The sequence below is a fragment of the Saccopteryx leptura genome, chromosome 3 (assembly GCF_036850995.1).
Source record: "Saccopteryx leptura isolate mSacLep1 chromosome 3, mSacLep1_pri_phased_curated, whole genome shotgun sequence".
Taxonomy (NCBI): Eukaryota; Metazoa; Chordata; class Mammalia; order Chiroptera; family Emballonuridae; genus Saccopteryx; species Saccopteryx leptura.
Window position 1 is genome coordinate 248,083,838 of NC_089505.1, and position 18,701 is coordinate 248,102,538.

Below are 18,701 nucleotides of genomic sequence, written 5' to 3' on the forward strand. Positions count from 1 at the left end.
TGTAAGTGGAGGAGTTGAATTGAAGCTAAGAGGAATAAAATGCAGAAACAATAAACATACTTCAGAGTGTGTGTAGATGGAAGGGTATTTACTGCCCGGTTTCTTGAGCAGTTGCAAACCTCTGGCATCCTTGGTCTGTAAGTCAGTCACATCAATCATAGCCATATTTCTGTTACGGACAGCTAGACACAATGAAACAATATATTTCATCTGTGTGCTTCTCTGTCTCCACTTTTCATGCTAATTTTTCATTTAGCATGGATTCGTTTTTAAAATTTAAAGCTGTTCCTGGAAATAAAGACTGTTTTGAATGTTGGACAGCTAGAGAAGAAGTGAGAGTAACCAAGGCAGTGAAACGTTTAGTGGAGGGCACAACACAATTTGAGAAATAAAATTTCATTGCAGAACGACAGCCATTTTATTATGACTAAAATGTTAAACACTTCAGCAATCTACATTTTATTTTTATAACAAAGAGACAACTGGTAAAAGAGTTGATTTTAGGAATTTATTATTATTTTTTTTTAAAAAAGCAACTTCCAGGGTTTGTCATTGTACAGGTTTAGCCTGGTCTTCTATAGCATGGTACAGCAATAACTGATTTTTTTTTATAACAATGACTCAGAGGCACTGGAGATCCATTACTGTCTTCTGAATTATTACAGAAAGAAGAAAGAATTAGAAGAGTTTAATGTTAAGTGTATTTAAAAAATCATACTTTAATTCTTTTAAATTGGTTATCCAAGTATGATAATATAGTAGAGCTCAGATAACTAGAAAAGGCAATTGACGAGGACACCCCATTCCCATTTGATATGCATTAACACGCTTTTTACTGCATATATCTTTATATAGTTTGCAAACTAATTCAACCCATTTTGCACAGCATTCATTATTTTTATAGAGTTAGCACTGGGCTGAAACCATTGCTCATAATCTCATAATTATTATTTGTTCTGATTTTTTTTTTTGATGGTTTTCCTTCATTGGACACAGTGTTTGGACTTTAATGTAAATAAAATTTTGAGGTTATCTTTGCCCATTCTAGTGATATTTACAATGAGGTTACCTGTGGCCAGGTGTCTAAGACTTCATTAATTTGTCCTCCGGCTCTGGGCTTGACCTTGGTAAAAGAGAGACCTTGTGTCTCACTGGAATATGTGCCATGTCCAGGCCAGAAACTGTTTGTGAGCTGGCTGTTAACAGAAGGGACCCCTCAAGGTTTTTATTAATGCTGTGCAAACAAGGGTCTCGTCATTTCAGTAACTATTTGTACATTTATAAAAGCAATACAGTCATGGGAAAACCAACAAGCACAGCTTGGTAGAATAACCTGCCATGAAATATCATTGGCTTCATAATAATTTACTACAACTGTTCTTTTTATTCACACTGGATAGGAAATGCTTCCATCTAACACATGGAATACGAATATATACAACAAAAAATTGGGCTTTATTATAAAAAAAACTTCACAAAGACAATAACATGGGGATTTAAAAAATAATTTTGTGCAGTTTCCTATCACAATCATATGTCTGCTGCCTTTTACAGGGAATGATACAAGTACTGATAGGTTTTATAAACCAGTTAAAGAATTTTCCTGCCTGTAATAGCCTACTATTAAAATATTGCCTTGTTCATACAGTATAGGGTTTTTTCCTTCTCAACTGTGATTCTAAATGACTACGGATGACATGATGAGTCAGTTTTAAGGACAAACCCTGTTAATTAATCCTCTTCAAAATTATCATATATTTGCAGTTCTCTATCTCATCAAAAAGTTCACCAAAACAACATCTCGGAAACTGCACAGGGCTTCTGATCAATGTGCTGTTGAGATCCCAAATGTAGCATTCTCACCTGACGCCCAGCATCTTTTTTCACAACAATGTCAGCATCTTGGCTTGAACTTTCTTATGGCCGCAGCGAGTCATGCGGCAGGTGTGGAGTGGACTGTTCTGTACTGCCAGCAGTCAAAACAGTTGTCATGGGCTCAACATCTCAACACTGTGAGCCCGGGGCACCCATTCTTCTATGGAATGGTTTCTGGAGTCCAGCAATGTCACTGCAGGTGGCCAAGACATTCTGGCCCCCACTTCATGAAGGACTATATTAAAGAAGAAGCCTCGTATTCTAAAAATAGACAGTACAGGCCAGGTTGGGGGTTGGGGGAGGGAGTTTGCTTTCCTAAGTCCTGGAAATCATCTCTAATTTTAGCTCTATGAGAGGGCTAGGGGATTTCTGGAAGTGGCAGACTGGGAGAAGGGCTGGGTCTGAGGTACGCTTGGGAAGTGTCTGTTTGGTGTTGGCACTGCAGGTTTAGTGCCTGTGGTCTAGGCACTATGCCTAGAGATCTATTTCCCTTTGATAGCACCTTTTATGCCTAAGGGTTTCCCCATTCTCCCATGCAATCCCTGTTTGTTTTTGTTTTCAGTATAGGGATGGCAAATAGGGCTCATCTCTCTCTCTCTCTCTCTTTCTCTCTCTCAATTCTGACTGATGAGTGGTGGCTCTTTGGAGTTGTGATTTGCGTACTGTGAAGAAATCATTGGGCTCCATGGGAAATGGTGCTCTGATTGATTAGCAATGTCTGTCATGGTTGTAAGAATTGGTGTTTATGGAATGCATGCCAGGTCCCTATGTCTCTGTTCTATGTAAAGTAAAAGAATGAGTCTGATTTGATGTGTTCTTGATGGATCTTTGGAGACCAGAGCCCAAAGCACTATGTTTATATTTATATTATGTTTTTTTCCTGAAAAGACTTAAGGGGTTTGGGAGAGGAACTTTAAGACATGTGGAAAGCTGGAGATGGAGATAATTTTGAACAGGCTGGTGCAGGAAGGCCTTGACAATAGCTCTGTTTTCACTCCGGGGTGATGAGGGCCAATGTTTAGAAAGTACTTATAGGGCTGACTACTTACAACAGATTCAGAAAGACTTAGAGCAAAGGAGTGAGACCCAGGCATGGTGGGAATTATAGGCAGAGCATTTCTGGTATATTTTCTCTTAGTCAATGGCCCAATAATAAATTGTGTGTTGAAAAGCCAAGGAGAAATCTATTTGCATTCACATATGTGCCTTTTTTTTTTCAGGTTAGTCAAAGAACCTGGGGTAGTTTCCTTATTATGTCAGGACTGTTGTCTCCCAGCTCTACCTAGAAGTTTCTTTCCGGTGCATAACTTTACCAAGAAGGAAAAATAAAATCAGTAAAATTGTGTAGTAGGTGCCAGTGACGCCATTTTAGGAAAATCAACTCACATTTGTCTCTGGAAAACAGGATCAACCACTTTTTCACATCTCAGGTGATTTTAACCAAAGCAAAATCTTGATTTTTAACATGAATTGTGAACAGGTTGCTCTTCAACAATGTGTTGTCTTCGAGACAGGGCAGCATGTGGGGCCAAAGCCAGCCGCCCCAGGCTGCTGAGGGCCTGCGGGTTTTAGAAACTGCCAGATGCTCTCATCAGTATGCCCTGTCAATGCACATGCCTGATTTCACTTACACAGCATCATGGCAACATACCTTTCTCCATCAGTAAACACCTGCTCTCTTCCTCGCTTGGAAACTGGGAGAATTTGGAAGGAAAATATGGCATGTTTTTATTCCTCTGAAAATCCCAGTAAGACATGCTGTTGGACATCTGTCTGATGTTGAGTTTCTTGCCACAATGGCTACTGTAAACTTTCCCCAAAATCATAGGCAAAGGGTTTGCACCTTCCTGGGTGGTGCACAGGGGTGAGGAGCCCTTGGTTCCCAGGCCAAGGGACCGTGGTTAAATGCCCAGCTGGAGTGGAGGAGGGAAAGCAGCATTTAGAAACTCAGCAATATTATTTCTTATCCAACTCTGCATTTCACCCTCAGAAAAATGGTTTCTTATTGGTCTTCACGAGACACAATCCCATTTAGAGCATCTCAGCAGTTTCACTGTCTCTGGAACTTTCTAGAGGTGATGGCTGGCTGGCTATAATTGTGACTGTGGTTACCTCACCATTTGTTTTCAGGCATTTCAAAATTTTGATTTCCGCTGATCAAAATTGTTGGCCTGTTGGCATTACAAACCAATTTTTTAAACTGTGTGAACATCAGTGGGCTTTATCACCACTCATTTCCATAGCAGAAGCCTCCTTTAACTGGAAAGACTTGTTCTAACACCACAGAGGAATCTCCTCCCTGAAGTTTCTGAGAGAGCCCAGAGTATGAACTTTGAGTTCTAGACAGAAGGCCTCGGAGGAGGCCGGGAAGGGGGCGGTGCCCTGTTGGGAGGTGGAGCCTGAGGCGGAGGGGGAAGGGTAGAAGGTGGGGATGGGATCGGAGGGGTGGGAGCACTGGGGGGTGGTGGAGGGCAATGAGGAGCAGGGTGTGGGGGGGTGTAGATGGGGGCAGGAGGCGGCGACATGGTGTGGTAGGCATTGTTGAGGGGGTACTTGGCTGGCTGGTTGTTCTTGACTCTGGTGAAGTTGATGCAGCGTCCCTGGAAGAGAGTCAGAGAGAAAAAAATGTAAGTTGCAGCTCTGGCCTTACAGCCGAGGAGGTGGGAAGTGTGGTGGGCTCAGAAGAAATCTGTGGAAAGCGTACACAGCGTTCCTGGCAACACTCTACTGGCATACAATAGAACTTGACAACAAATAAGCTCTTTGTTTCCTTTTTCTAAGCTTACTGTGTTGCAAAATCAATCTAGGAAGAGGTGAGGTTGGTGGACCTGGAGGAACAATTACGTGCAGGCTATACAGGTGTGTGATGTGAGACTCGGCTTGGGATGAGAGTCAGAGCAGGGACACATGCATGTTGGTGGCAGATGTGGGGGCCGAGCAAACCTTCGCTCACATGTGCGCACCTCCACTCGTCCTTCAAGTCTTAAGTCAACTCCCTTCTCCTCACACATCTTGCCTTGATGACTCCAACCCCCACTTAGCCTTTGAGTCCCTCCTTAATTTTTCTCTAGTTACAATCTAGACCACACTGAAGCCTGCACACACAAACTGTTTGATCTATAAATGCCTTGCCTCCCTGACCAGATGAGAAACTTCTGTAGGGGAGTGGCTTTGTTTTATACTTTGCTGCTACACTACTGATTTAGAAATTTCAATGCTATATTTAGTTGCCAGCACCCCATCTTCCCTGAGCTTGCATTTCATGAGATTAAACCAGGGCCTAACTTTGTTAGGTTCTGACTGGGGAAGGGTTCACAAATTGCAGAAACAAGTTACCATCTTCTCCTTGCATTGCCCAGAACTCCCAGCTCATGGTCCGGCTTTCCTGCTTTGAGCTGGTTTTGTAACCCAGTACTGTAAATTCCCAGTTGTCCAAGCAGCCCACTTTTACAGCTTTATAAATCTAAGCCTTGGTTATGGTTTATTTATGATTCTGGATAAAGCTCTTTCCTTCAAGATGTTAAAGTCCTAATGGTTACCATCTGTGATAGATTCCTCTGAAAGACAACTCGGAGTCAGGATTTACTGTACTACACATTCTGCCCTTCATTCTTAGACATGCTAAGTCAGACCCAGAGACCAGAAATTCATTTCCTTTCAAGGTGAAGGAAAATTCCAGTCCTGGGAAGGAGCCGCTGGTGCCTGGGGTCGAGTCCCTGTGTGGCTTTGGAGGATTTCCCATAGGGTGGGCCATCCACAGCTCTCTCCTTCCCTGCAGGGATCAGTGATGGTGGGCGGGGCAAGAGAGGAGGCCCATTAGTCCAGAGGCTGGGAGTCGGGGTGAGGTGGGGAGACGGACCTCCCTTGTCAGCCCCTCTGGCTGCCATCACTGCCTCTTAGCTATAGCTGCAGGGGTGAGGGTGGGCTGAGGTGAAGAGAGGCCAGGAACCACCTTCCTAGTAGGATCAGTAACACCACTGTAACACCCCACCTGCCACTGACAGTCATTATGAGGATTAACCTAATCAGTGCTGGTGAAGGCCTTGGAACAGTGCCTGGCACATAATGCTTGGAAAATGAAGTTGCGTCTAGATGGGGAAACATGCCCAGACACAATAATGCCCTTATCTACTGCAGAAAGGCGAGCTGGAGGTAGCATCAGGTTTTCCGACTCCTAGCTTAGAGCCTTATAAGTGAGCTGCAGGCTAGAGCCTCTACACACTACACCTGGCTTCTATAATAAAACTGGCACACAGGAAAAAAAATGTAGCATTGGACATGTGACCAGAGCAGCCCTCCATATCCGCCCCCTGCACCCTCTTCTATCGTCCCATTGCTGTGTGACTCCTGTCACTTATTCTTATAGGACCTCCAGCGATGCTTTGCACTCCCAGTTGACTGACGATCCATTTTATACATACTTATTATCATCCTGAAAAAAGGTGCAGACTCCACATAAACAAATCCCTGGGGTCAGTTACAGTAAGATGCAATTAGAGCTTCAGGGAGGGGTGTGGCTACAAGTTCTTAAAACCTGGAGCCTGAGGGGCCAACACAAACACTGTAACACTGAGACCATATAATTGGCCTAAAGATCAGTTTACACGACATCATTTTTTGCTTGCAAGAGGATAATAGAAAGGCCAGATGTTCTCAGTGTCCTGTATGCCAGCAAATCTGCACCAGTGTTTGCTTAATATGTTGCTAGGACGATTGGAGCTCTCAGTTCCTACACTGGCCTTTGTAACCCAGTTCGTTTCTTTGCAATATTATTTTTGAGTGGTTCAATTCAGATCTAATATTTGGCTTTGACCTCAGTTTACCTCAGCTTGCTCATTTATGGAGAATGAATGTCAATTATTTTCACACATTAGCAACAAAATGCTCTGGAAAAAGTCTAAGAAGCAAATGCAACAATATCTCCTGCTAAGGGGAAGCTCGGCAGGATGATAGGTGGGCTCCTCCTGGGCTGGAAAAGGCCACTTTTTCACCTGAGTGAATCTAACGGTGTTGGGAAGATGATTAGAAATATCTAAGCATGTTGCCTTCTTTATTATCAAAATCCTATGAGCGAAGTATTATTATCTTCACTGTACTGAAGAAAGACTGAGGGCTTAGCTTTATTTAAATAATGTGCCCAAGATTATAAAGCCAGCAAATGGTAGAAGTTGGATTAAAACCAGCTCTGCTTGCTGTGGGCACCAATCATCTTTTTTGTTGTATTATCCTGAAGATAAATTAAAAGTACAAATAATTTCTTGAAGCACTTGCAGATGGTATCACACAATGTACAACAGCACTAGGCAACAATCCATCAGCTCTTGACCTGGCTATTTAGAGATCGTTCCAGAATAGGAGTCTGATCAATTTGCTGCTTAGCTCAAAACCCTTCTATGGCTCCCTATAGTCTTTAGAATAAATTCCAAACTCCTTTGATGGCATATTAGCCCTTCTGTGATCTGGTCCTGGCTTACATCTTTTAATTAATCTCTTGCTCTTTTACTGCAGGATGTCCAGGCAGGCCCACTCTGAGCCCTCTACAAATTTTATTCAATGAACGGATATACTACGCTATTGGTACTCAGTTTAAAAGTTGCTCCCTAGCTGGTAGGTGAGTGTCTTTGAGGCAACCTCTGGGTCTTCTCTTCTTGAGATCTTTAAAGCAGCACCAAGTTCAGGTTTAAGTTGGTGCTCAACAAGTCCTGCTCATCATCCCGAGGATTTCTGAGGTGGAGTGAGCCTTTGTTGAAAGCTCAGATTTTCTCTGTAAGTTGAGGTTCTTAGAGGATCAAAGGTCCAGGAACTCACGGCTGTGGTCTCCTTGGCCACCTTCTCACAGTCTCTCTGGAGAGGGATGGCAAGCATCGTATGTGCTCTCCTGATTTCCACCCTAGATATCTTAACATGCTACCTTCAAAAATAGTTGTTTCGGTTGCTTTTGATTGATTTATCAAGGAAATTGTCCCTCAACAAAACCCTTTACCTAAATTGGGGGTGACACACTCTGAAACAATGATGGTGTAGCAGATCGTGTTGACCAGGTTCTGGGGTTTTCCCAGTTTTGAAACCGAGGGTCCAAGCAAAACAGAGACAGGAGACTGGAGGTGTGGGGCTGTGGTCTGCCCCGAGGGTCCGGCCTCAGAGGCAGAGTTCTACCTCTAGTTCTGCTGCTAATATACTCACTGTGATACCTTGAGTAGGTCATTTTCTATGGGCCTCAACTTCCTCATCTGCAAACTGAGTTGTGCTAGCTAGATGACAGCCAATGTCTTTCAGCTGTGATGGCTTATGATTCAATCACAATTCAAGTTGTTTTGAAGCCCTTTACTCAGATACTTGAATCTGAATCCAGTAGGGGCAGGCAGTTTGCACGTCTTTTTATACTACTTAGTTTGGCTACCTTTTTGCATTGCTTCTCAGTTGGTTATCAGACTTATAAAATATTAATAAATTGAATTTCAAAGTTGGAGTCTCTATCTTTTGCTCTTATTTCCATGGTAAAGACTCAAGCTTGCCTGTGAGTTCTGAATTTAAGTTTGTGGGATGACATGGGGGATGTGACAAGAGCTGTGGGCTGACTGTATGCAAATGACTTGCCAGGGGTGAGCTTATGTGTGCTGAGTGTTATAAAACATCTGTTTAGGTATCAGGCATGATCAGTGGAGAGGGGAGCTGGCTTTTGGAGATGGTTAAAAACATGCCACGCTCCCACAGATTAAACAAAATAGTTTCCTATGAGCAGAGGTCACTTAAGGAAGTTGGATTGCACAGGAAAAATATGAAAATAATCAGATGGAAAAAGTATAACACACATGCCAAGTTTCTTCTGACAAATACCTTTTCTCTCTGGCTTAGTTCTCTCATTAATTGCATTGTTTGGAGGGTCGTAGGTATTTCTCAAGTTACAAATGGATTGGGTTTCCAAAGTTTGTTTTAAGTCATTTGTTTAGAATTAGGAGCATAATTTCTAACTTAAGTCACTCTGGTAAATGGGGGTTGGTTCTCAGGCTACACCACAAAAGCTCATTGGCATATTGAAGACAATTGATGTAATCCTGTTGAAGTTGGTGCTCTAATGATAAATGAGACACATGAGCAATGAATGGATAAAGGGCTGGACGGGATGACTTCATAGTGCTTTCTAGCCTAAGATTCTCTTCATTTGTTAAGTCCTTTGTGCATTCATCTTTTTGACAAGTGGTTTTTGAGTGCCAACAATGTCCTGGACACCTTCTGAGTTGCTGCTGATTGTGCTGAGCAACCAAAAGCAGTTTGTGCTCTCATGAAGAATAGTGTCCAAGGGTGGAGAGAGATAGCAGTTGAGAGATCCCACAATTATACATGCGCTCTATGACACTGGCCTTGGCCATAGCTGATTGGACCAGAGATTGACACCTACCCTGAGTTAGACCAATCAGATTCTCTTTTCTGGGAGTTTAGAATTATGACTGAGTTTTTAGGCAATTAGTCAGTTAGGGTTGATCTCTTACAAGAGGGGATGTGAGTGGGAACTGGAGTGGCCGTCTTCTGCCACAGTCAGGGAATAGCAGAGTTCTGACTCTACCTCTTAAAGATCCTTCACACCCATTCCCTCCTCCTCACTCTCACTAATACTCATCCTCTATAACTTGGGCTACTATGTAAACTGGTCTTCCTGCCTTCAGCCTTTCTCTTTTCCAGTGATAGTTTGGTTTCCATATAAAACTTATACATGTGTATATATATCTTATATATATGATGTATATGTACCTATATACATAAATTTTTATCTATTTACACATATAAATATGTATCTATACATTCACATAGTCACACATTCAATATTGTCTTCCTGCTTAAACTCTTCAATGCCTTCCCACCTTCTAAGAGAAAATACCCTGGTTCCTGAGCAGGGGCTGGCCCCCGCTCCCTTGGCATTTCTTTCTGTCATTTTACTCCTTCTCTTCCTACACGTCAGCTTTGATGCATCATGTGAAATGAAGCCACCACACTCTGGCTTCTCATTTAACAGCTTTCATTCCAAGGCTCAACTCCATGACAGGGACAAAGTGGCACAGAGATACCTGTCTTGCTTCTTGCTCTTTCCCAAAGCCTGACCTGGAGGCAAAGACCAGTGAGACTAGGATTCTTTTTTTTTTTTTTTTTGTATTTTTCTGAAGTTGGAAATGGGGAGGCAGTCAGACAGACTCCCGCATGCGCCCGACCGGGATCCACCCGGCACGCCCACCAGGGGGTGATGCTCTGCCCATCTGGGGCGTCGCTCTGTTGCAACCAGAGCCATTCTAACGCCTGAGGCAGAAGTCACAAAGCCATCCTCAGCGCCCGGGCAAACTTTGCTCCAGTGGAGCCTTGGCTGCAGGAGGGGAAGAGAGAGACAGAGAGGAAGGAGAGGGGGAGGGGTGGAGAAGCGGATGGGTGCCTCTCCTGTGTGCCCTGGCCGGGAATTGAACCCTGGACTCCTGCACGCCAGGCTGACGCTCTACCACTGAGCAAACCGGCCAGAGCTGGATCCTTTTTGATTCCTTTTTCTCCACTTTGAACTTGCTCCATCTATAAATTTTATATAATAGACTGCCTTTTACAGGCTGTTCATGGAAAAGGAGCCAAGGTCAATTCTCCCAGTTGTTTAATTCATTTTGCTGACACACACACTGGCGCACTCTGCTTAATAACTTCTTCAGATGCCAAGCTGAAGGTAAAAGGAAAGCACGAAGGAGATATTTGGTAGCAAGAGGGAGTCAGAAAAATGGAAGGGTAGAAATAAAAATGATACGTCTTTAGTGGGACATGTACAAATATAGGGTATGTTATGGATTACTACTGAGATAAGACTTACTTAACAATAAAGTTCACTTATTCCATCTGATTATAAAGTCCTATATTTTCTTTGTGGAAAATTTGGAAAATGCACAAAAGAAGGAAGAGGACATTAGAATTAAAAAAAATTAACACTCAAAGAGTTAATAGTGTGTGCTTATCCTTTTTATAAAATTAATTATTTTTTTTCTTAAGTGAGAAGCGGGGAGGTAGAGAGACAGACTTGTGCATGCACCCCAAAAAGGATTCACCCAGCAAGCCCCTTAGCAGAGAATGCTCTGCACATCTGGAGCGCTACTCTATTTCTTGGCAACTAAGCTAGTTTAGCCTCTGAGGCAAGGCCATGGAGCCATCCTCAGTGCCTGGGCACAACTTGCTCATTCGAGCCATGGCTGCAGGATGGTAAGAGGAAGAGAGAGAGAGAAGGGAGAGGGGGTGGGGTTGAGAAGCTGATGGTCACTTCTCCTGTGTGCCCTGACCAGGAATCAAGCCCAGGACATCCACACACCAGCTGACACTCTACCACTGAGCCAACCGGCCAGGGCCTGTGCTTATCCTTTCAGATTTTTCTTTTTCACACACACACACACACACACACACACACACACACACACACACACACACACAGCCGCATAGATGCAGTGGTGCATACATTTACAAAAATGGAATCGTCCTATACATTTTTTTTTCAATAATATGCTGTGACCATTTATTTCTTCCCTGACATTTTCAATATTGTTTTCAATGGTTGCAAAATTTTCTATCACATGGAAGCACCACATGCAGTTATTAAATTCCTTATTGGGCACTAAGAGTCTACCTAACTTCTAATGATCACATTTATAAAATAAGCTTCAGAAAAGCTCTAGACTCAATTGTTGTTAATTTTTTAAAAAATTTTTTATTTATTGATTTCAGCAAAAGAGGAAGGGAGAAAGAGACAGGAACATCAAGCTGCCCCTGTATGTGCCCTGATCAGGACCGAACAAGCAATCTCTGTGCTTTGGATGAAGCTCCAACCAACCGCCATCTTCCAGGGCTGTTGTTAATCTTCGATTTAGGATTTTTTACATCCAATTTCATATGTGAGGTTGGCCATTTTTATTTTATTGTTTACTGTTTTTGTCATAAAGATTATATTAACTTCACAAAAACATTTGGGAAGATTTTCATCTTTTTATATGTTCTATATTTCTGAAAAAGCATAAAATGATTTGTTTGCCTGGCCTGTTGGTAGCGCAGTGGATGGAGTGTCGATCAAGAATGCTGAGGTTGCTGGTTCAAAATCCTGGGTTTGCCTGGTCAGGGTACATATGTAAGCAATAAGCAAGCAACGAACAACTAAAGTGAAATGATTTGTTCATCAAAAGCACAGAAAATTCTCTCAAAATCTTTCTGAACATATTGTTTTATGAGAATGCAGCTCTTTGACTTTAAAAGTTTTGCTACAGGTATTGACCCATGCAGGCTGTGTACCTCTTCTTGAATTCATTTCCATAATCTACCTTTTCTCCGAAAATCATTCACTTCATCAAGATTTTTTAAAGCATTTGCACAGATGTGTACTTAATAGACAGAGAATTCTTACAGTTAAATATATCTATTTGTGGTGAAACCAGTTTGTTAATATGATTAACATTATCAATTTACCTATTTATATACTTATATATATATATTTTTGTCTTTCTTTTTTTTTTCTTTTGAGAGAGGCAGGGAGAGAGGGAGAGATATAAACATCAACCTGCTCCTCCTGTATGTGCCCTGACCAGGGAATCGAACTGGCAATTTTTTGACTTCTGAAAATATGTTAGTGACATTGGTATTTCCAAAATAATTTTCTTTAAGATTTCTTTTTCAGTTCTACTGATTTTGCTGTTTTTATTAGTTTGTTCTTATATTCATAGATTCATAGCTCTGTTTTCTGTAGATTTGTTTTATATTCTTTTCTAAGTTTTAACTAAATACTTAGCTCATTTGTTTTTATTTTTATCTTATTTAATAATAAAAAAAATTTAAGGCTACAATTTTTCCAAATCCCATAAGTTTTTATTGTGGCATTCCAATTATCATTGTTCTAGAATCCCAGTAATTGTGTGTTGATATCCTCTTAATAATTTTATGACCATATTTTAAAACTCCTAAGTGCTTTTTATAAAAACTTTAATCCCTTATTGCTAACTCTAGCTTCTTTTTCTTTTCTTTCTTTCTTTCTTTTTTTTTTTTTTTTTTTTTTGTGGTGAAAAAATGTGGCCTGTAAAAATACTTTCTTTTTTCGGGTTTTCTTTGTTGTCCAAGTTATAGTCAATTTTTTAAAAATTTAAAAATAATATGAATTTCTATTTTATGGATGCACTGTTAAATATCCACAAATGACTTTTATTAGATTAGTTAAAGCCTCTACATCTGTTATTTATCTTTTTCAACTGCTTTATGTGTTGAAATCTAAGGGTAGCATGGGGTTATTAACCTTCTCCTCTTCAATATTTTAAGTAATTATCATGTATTGCTCAAATTTGACTTTGCTGCTTTATTAATTGGGCCACCCAAGAGCAGCAGGGAGGGAGCCTTTCTCAGTGGTCTGGGTAGAGAGAATTTCTTCCGTTCCAAACAATTCTCCCTGTTTGCTGGTAGCCTGTCTGAAGATGGCTACCATCTCTCCCTCCCTCCCTCGTGCACAGCCCCGCCCCCTTGGTGAGGAGTCTGTTCCTCCACTCCCTTGAATCTGGGTCAGCTTGTAATAGTTTTTAATAATAGTAAGGTGACCGCCCTGGCCGGTTGGCTCAGCGGTAGAGCGTCGGCCTAGTGTGCGGAGGACCCGGGTTCGATTCCCGGCCAGGGCACACAGGAGAAGCACCCATTTGCTTCTCCACCCCTCCGCCGCACTTTCCTCTCTGTCTCTCTCTTCCCCTCCCGCAGCCAAGGCTCCATTGGAGCAAAGATGGCCCGGGCGCTGGGGATGGCTCTGTGGCCTCTGCCCCAGGCGCTAGAGTGGCTCTGGTCGCAATATGGCGACGCCCAGGATGGGCAGAGCATCGCCCCATGGTGGGCGTGCCGGGTGGATCCCGGTCGGGCGCATGCGGGAGTCTGTCTGACTGTCTCTCCCCGTTTCCAGCTTCAGAAAAATGAAAAAAAAAAAAAAAAAATAGTAAGGTGACCAACTGTCCTCCTTTAGGAAGTTCTGTCCTCTCTTAAAAAGTGTCCTCCTACATGTCCTCCTTTTTGATACTGGAAGACTAATCTGTAAATGTCCGTATTTGATCAATGCAGAATCGATCCATTATATGTGATGTGATGTATTTTTATTTGACATGATGATTTGTCAAGGATCAGTATTGAAATGAGTACTTTTTCTTACAATTATTATTAAAAAATTTTAGGCATATAAGCATAATTACAATATAAAATATTACAAATGTTTTTTTTATGCATTTATCATATTATAGTGTATTATTGTTGCAATGAGTAAAATGTTTCTTTTATTTACGATATTGTTTTCTGCAATTTATTTTTGTCCTCCTTTTCATTGTAAAAATGTTGGTCACCTTAATAATAGAATATAATGGAAGCGATGTGGCAACGAGTCCTAAAAGTTTCTGCTTCCTGATTTTGGTGCCCTGAGCCTCCATGAAAGAAGTTTATGCTACTTGAATGCAGGGAGAGGCCGAGCATGGGAGACCGAGGACAGACGGCATCTTGGATGAAGAAGCCCAATCAATCTCTCTCTGACTCCAGTTCCAGCCATCATCTGATTCCAAGTTCATAACAGATCCCCAGTGAAAATTATGCAGCCAAGCCAGATCCACCCACAGACTGAGAGAATGTAACAAGTTGCTGTTTTAAGCCACTATATTGTTACAGAATAATATTGAAACAAGTGGAAACTCATGTCTTTGTCTCCAGGGTTATTCTGGTTCGTGGTGCTGGGTATAGGAGCTGCTGTGGGTTTCTTGTTTTTTTGGACTCTGAACTTGGCACCCTTCCCAAGTTGTTGATAAGGATCTGCATATGTGCTCTGCCTGCTGCCTGACTGGCTAAGATCTCACACTGCTGGAATCCAAGGGCCCCCAGGGGAAAGGTAAGATCAGTGGATGAGAGTGTGATATAACCTGAAAGGTAACTATTACAAACTTTCCTTTCTGTTCTCTTGATACTCCCCTGAACCATTCATTATGAAATGTAGGCTGTTAGAGATGAAGAAAGGATGAATTAGGAGAGGACTGGGAAAGCTGTTGCAACATTGAAAGGGTTTTGCCTGTTTACACATTTGTGCAAATTCCTCTTTTGAACCGTCTGAGACATCCTGTCACCTGCCCTCTGCTGCCAGTGGATAGCTCTAGGCTGAAGAGTCTCCCCTGCTTCTGCAGTCAGGTGAAACTCATGTGCTCAAATTGCCTTCTGACCTGAAAGTCTTCAAAAATATTTTGATACATACCCTGACAGAGAGGAAACAGTGAGATAAAGTAGCCTTGCCACCCAAATGGGGACAGATCAACTCTACCTAAGTTACAGAAAAGGCTGCTGAGTCTGAGTGCCCATGTCTAACTTGTGCCTAAAGTCACAATTAATTACTTGTCACACGAATGAATTAGTAAGTTCAAGTAGGAAAGGCCTCCCTCTGATGGCCCCTGAGAATGATCAATATGCCATTATAGCCAACAAAGACCAAAATACATGCCACACCCCCTCTTTCAGTCTTGTCAGTATAGTATATAAAACCATGGCATGGTATGTCTGCGCCTGACAAATCTTAAAAAAAAAAAAGGATAAAATAGGATTGGAGAAAGGACATCCAGGAACAATGATTAGGTGGTCCAAGTGCTGTCAAGTGAAGCCTGACTCTAAGAATTCAGACCTTTCAAGGTAGCAAGACAAGGATGTGTGCAGAGATACCCTGGGTAGTACTCTCACGTCAGAGGTGAAATTAATTGAAAACACTTGTTGGTTCAAGAAGCAAATAGTACTGAATGGTTTGACCCAATATGTCACACCCTAAATATTGTTGCTTTTCTTTTCTTTTTTTTTTTAAGTGAGAGGAGGAGAGATAGACTCCTGCAAACACCCCAACTGTGATCTCCCCAGCAAGTCCTGTCTGTGGCTGATGGTTGAATCAACCGAGCTATCCTCAGTGCCTGAGGCCAATGCTCAAACCAATAGAGCCACTGGCTCCCAGAGGGGAAGAGAGAAAGAAGTGAGAGAGGGAGGGGAAGAGAAGCAGATGGTCACTTTTCTTGTGTGCCCTGACTGGAGATGAAACCCGGGATGCCCACACAGCAGGCCTGTACTCTGTCCCCTGAGCCATCTGGCCAGGGCCTACATATTGTTTCTGAACTTTTGCTTTTCTAAAATCCAGCCATTGGTATTGACCAACTTCTCTTCACCAGTGGCAACGAGTCCAGCGCATACTCTATAGTCTATAGGACCTGCTATGCAATGAAATGATTACTTAAGAAAGCCTGGTTTTAATTGATATTTTGGATGGGTTTCAATAATAAAATTGCTTTAATGCATTTTTCTCAGATTAAAAAAAAAAGGATCACTGTGGCGTGGTCATGCTGAGTGAGTGGAAGTCTGACCCACAATGAGCTACTTTTATTTAGAGCCTTCCTTCTCTCCTTTTCTGTCTATTCCAGTTAACAATCTTGAGAGCATTTCTCTTGCCCTTGTCCGTGTTCCCAGGTAAATGACTCTTACCCCTTAGAGCTATCATTAATATAATTTTTCTATTTATTATTGTATTTATGATAGGTATTTGCCTTAAAAAATTGGTACCAGAAGATAATCTGAGATTTCTTGGCCAATAGCATTATTTAACTTGAATGTGAAAATGTAAAATTATGAAATTACTTATTCAGTTGCTGTGTAGCTCAGCCTGCTTCATACACACACGCTCATGGAGAAAGGCTTGTTCTCTTCTCCAGCACAATGTGAGGAACCCTTTCTTTAGAATGAGTAATTTTCCTCTGCCAGTAGCTGTCAAAGTACTTTCCTTAAAGTGGAGGTAATATTAATTTTTAAAAAGGCAGTTTTGCTTTTGTGATTACTATATTGTTGCCGGCGAGTGGCACCCTAACTGGATGTGTGTCTTTTAGGTTCTTAGGACCTCCCACATGCACTCTTTTCCTATACCATGACCATGACGGGGTCTCTATCATGGGACCCTGCTTGAGGGACTGGTGAACTTTCAGTTAATCACATCTACCATTCACTGCACTAGGCTGGGTATTGGTTGTTTTATATACATCATCTTATTTTGTTTTAACTACATTGTTGGTTAATAATATTACTACCCTCATTCAAAAATGTAGAGACCGGCTCAGAAAGACAAAGTACTTTGCCCAGTCTCTCTGCAAGTATACCTGCTAGAACAGAGCTGTAAATCTAGTTCTGTTTAATGCCACACTCTTACTTTTGAGCAACATGTGCTTTAGATTGCAATAAATCTAGGGCAGAAGGACAAGAAGTATGGCACTTAATATAGCTGGCCACTAGTAAGGTTATATAGCTGAGAATTTGCTTTGGGTCCTGGTGCTTCCCTGTTCCCACTGTTCTCTTCCAGCTTTCCATGTCTCTATTTTTTCCTCCCTCAGAATTTCAGTGCCTTCCAGCTGCCCTTCCTGGAAAAGGGCCCCATATATCCCCGTTCTTTCTTCCAATCAAAACTTGCTTGTCTTGTGTGCCTCTCTCTTTCAATCCTTCTCTGTGCTTTCTTTGTGACAAATCTCTTATCTGTCTTAGGAGCTGAGTCCACTATGAGGGTTTATTCCCCAAAAGGTGCCTTCTTTCCAAGGACACAAACATATGCTGCAACAGAGATGGTTAAATTTCTCCCACATTCATTCTTCAGCAGTAACTCTTGAGTTTCACTGGGCACATGACCATCAAGTAATGACTACATTTCCCAGCCTCCTTTGCATAAGAGGTTCAAGAGGCAGTAAGAGATGCTGAAAGGCCTGATCTTTTGTGGTACATGACCCAGTGTGGCTCCTTTACATGAGATGTGGTTGTCACCTATATTCTGACCAGTTGGATGGGAGCAGAAAGTGAGGTCTACAAATTCTAGGTTGGGCCTTAAAAGAAGAGGTCAAACCCTCCTCTTTTCCTCTGTTGGACTATGCAGATGAGAGCCACACCCTGGGGATGATGAAGAATCAAGACCGAAGGAGCCAGGGCCCTTGACAGCTTGGAGTCACAATACTGACCTTGGACAGCTTATCCTCAGAGGGTTACATGTGAGAAAAAAAGTTCTATTCTATCTAAGACTATATTATCGTGGGATTTTGCTAGATTAGCTAAACCTCTAACCTAAATAATATAATTCCTAAAGGGAACCTTCTGAAGATAGTGTTTTGTTCTAAAGGAGTTGCCTCAATATGGGGCACGTGGGGTGCTGGGGCAGGCTGTTGTGGTGATCTCCTGGGAGCAGACGGGGCTGTGGGATGCCTCTTAAATTTTGACCATACACTTGGTTGCCCTCTCCAAATTTACACAGTTCTGTTTGAAGGAGTTTCCTAAAATTTCCTGGACTCTTTTGCTTTTCAGGTAAGGGTTGCTATGATCCCACCAGACTGCGCCACACACTGAAGCCAAAGGAAGACAGTAACACAGTCAAAGCGCTGAAAGATGGTGGCCCATGTTTGCGATCGGCTGGACACAGACAGGGAAAATTTATAGCACTTAAAGTCTGGGACTCATCCAGGAGTAAAACACATTAATTTAACTTATCCAACCTCAAAATTGGTTTCAGACCTCCATGGGGCCCCAATAATCTTCCTAATTATGAAACCAGGTAGTGCTGAAGCTGAGATATGAACATAACCTAGTATCAACATGCCTCACTTCTGTGGTACAGAAACATCTCACTAATTCAGGCTGCACTGGTGAAATGTATGTAATTCTCCCCAGGCTGAGCCTGTTCTGTAGGATCTGGGAAGAAATGACTTGTTACACAGATATTTAGAGAGAGTGAAGAAGGAATCTTTAAGAGGAAATAAACACATCTTAAATAATTT

General features: G+C 42.0%; 1 protein-coding gene and 1 long non-coding RNA gene across 2 annotated transcripts in view; one reads left to right on the forward strand and one right to left on the reverse strand.

Annotated features, from left to right (window-relative positions):
* Nucleotides 1-476: 476 nt before the first annotated feature.
* The window catches only part of ANTXR1 (ANTXR cell adhesion molecule 1), a 245,495-nt gene continuing 227,270 nt past the window's right edge, over nt 477-18,701 (reverse strand). Inside the window, exon 18 of the mRNA XM_066378086.1 lies at nt 477-4,475. Within this exon, the coding sequence (XP_066234183.1) occupies nt 4,215-4,475 (261 nt within the window). The 3' untranslated portion in view covers nt 477-4,214. The remainder of the gene's footprint in view (nt 4,476-18,701) is intronic.
* LOC136400831 (uncharacterized) lies at nt 4,378-18,633 on the forward strand. Its single transcript, XR_010750414.1, has 4 exons — nt 4,378-4,502; nt 14,347-14,767; nt 17,810-17,921; nt 18,232-18,633. It is a non-coding gene; the product is annotated as an uncharacterized lncRNA (long non-coding RNA).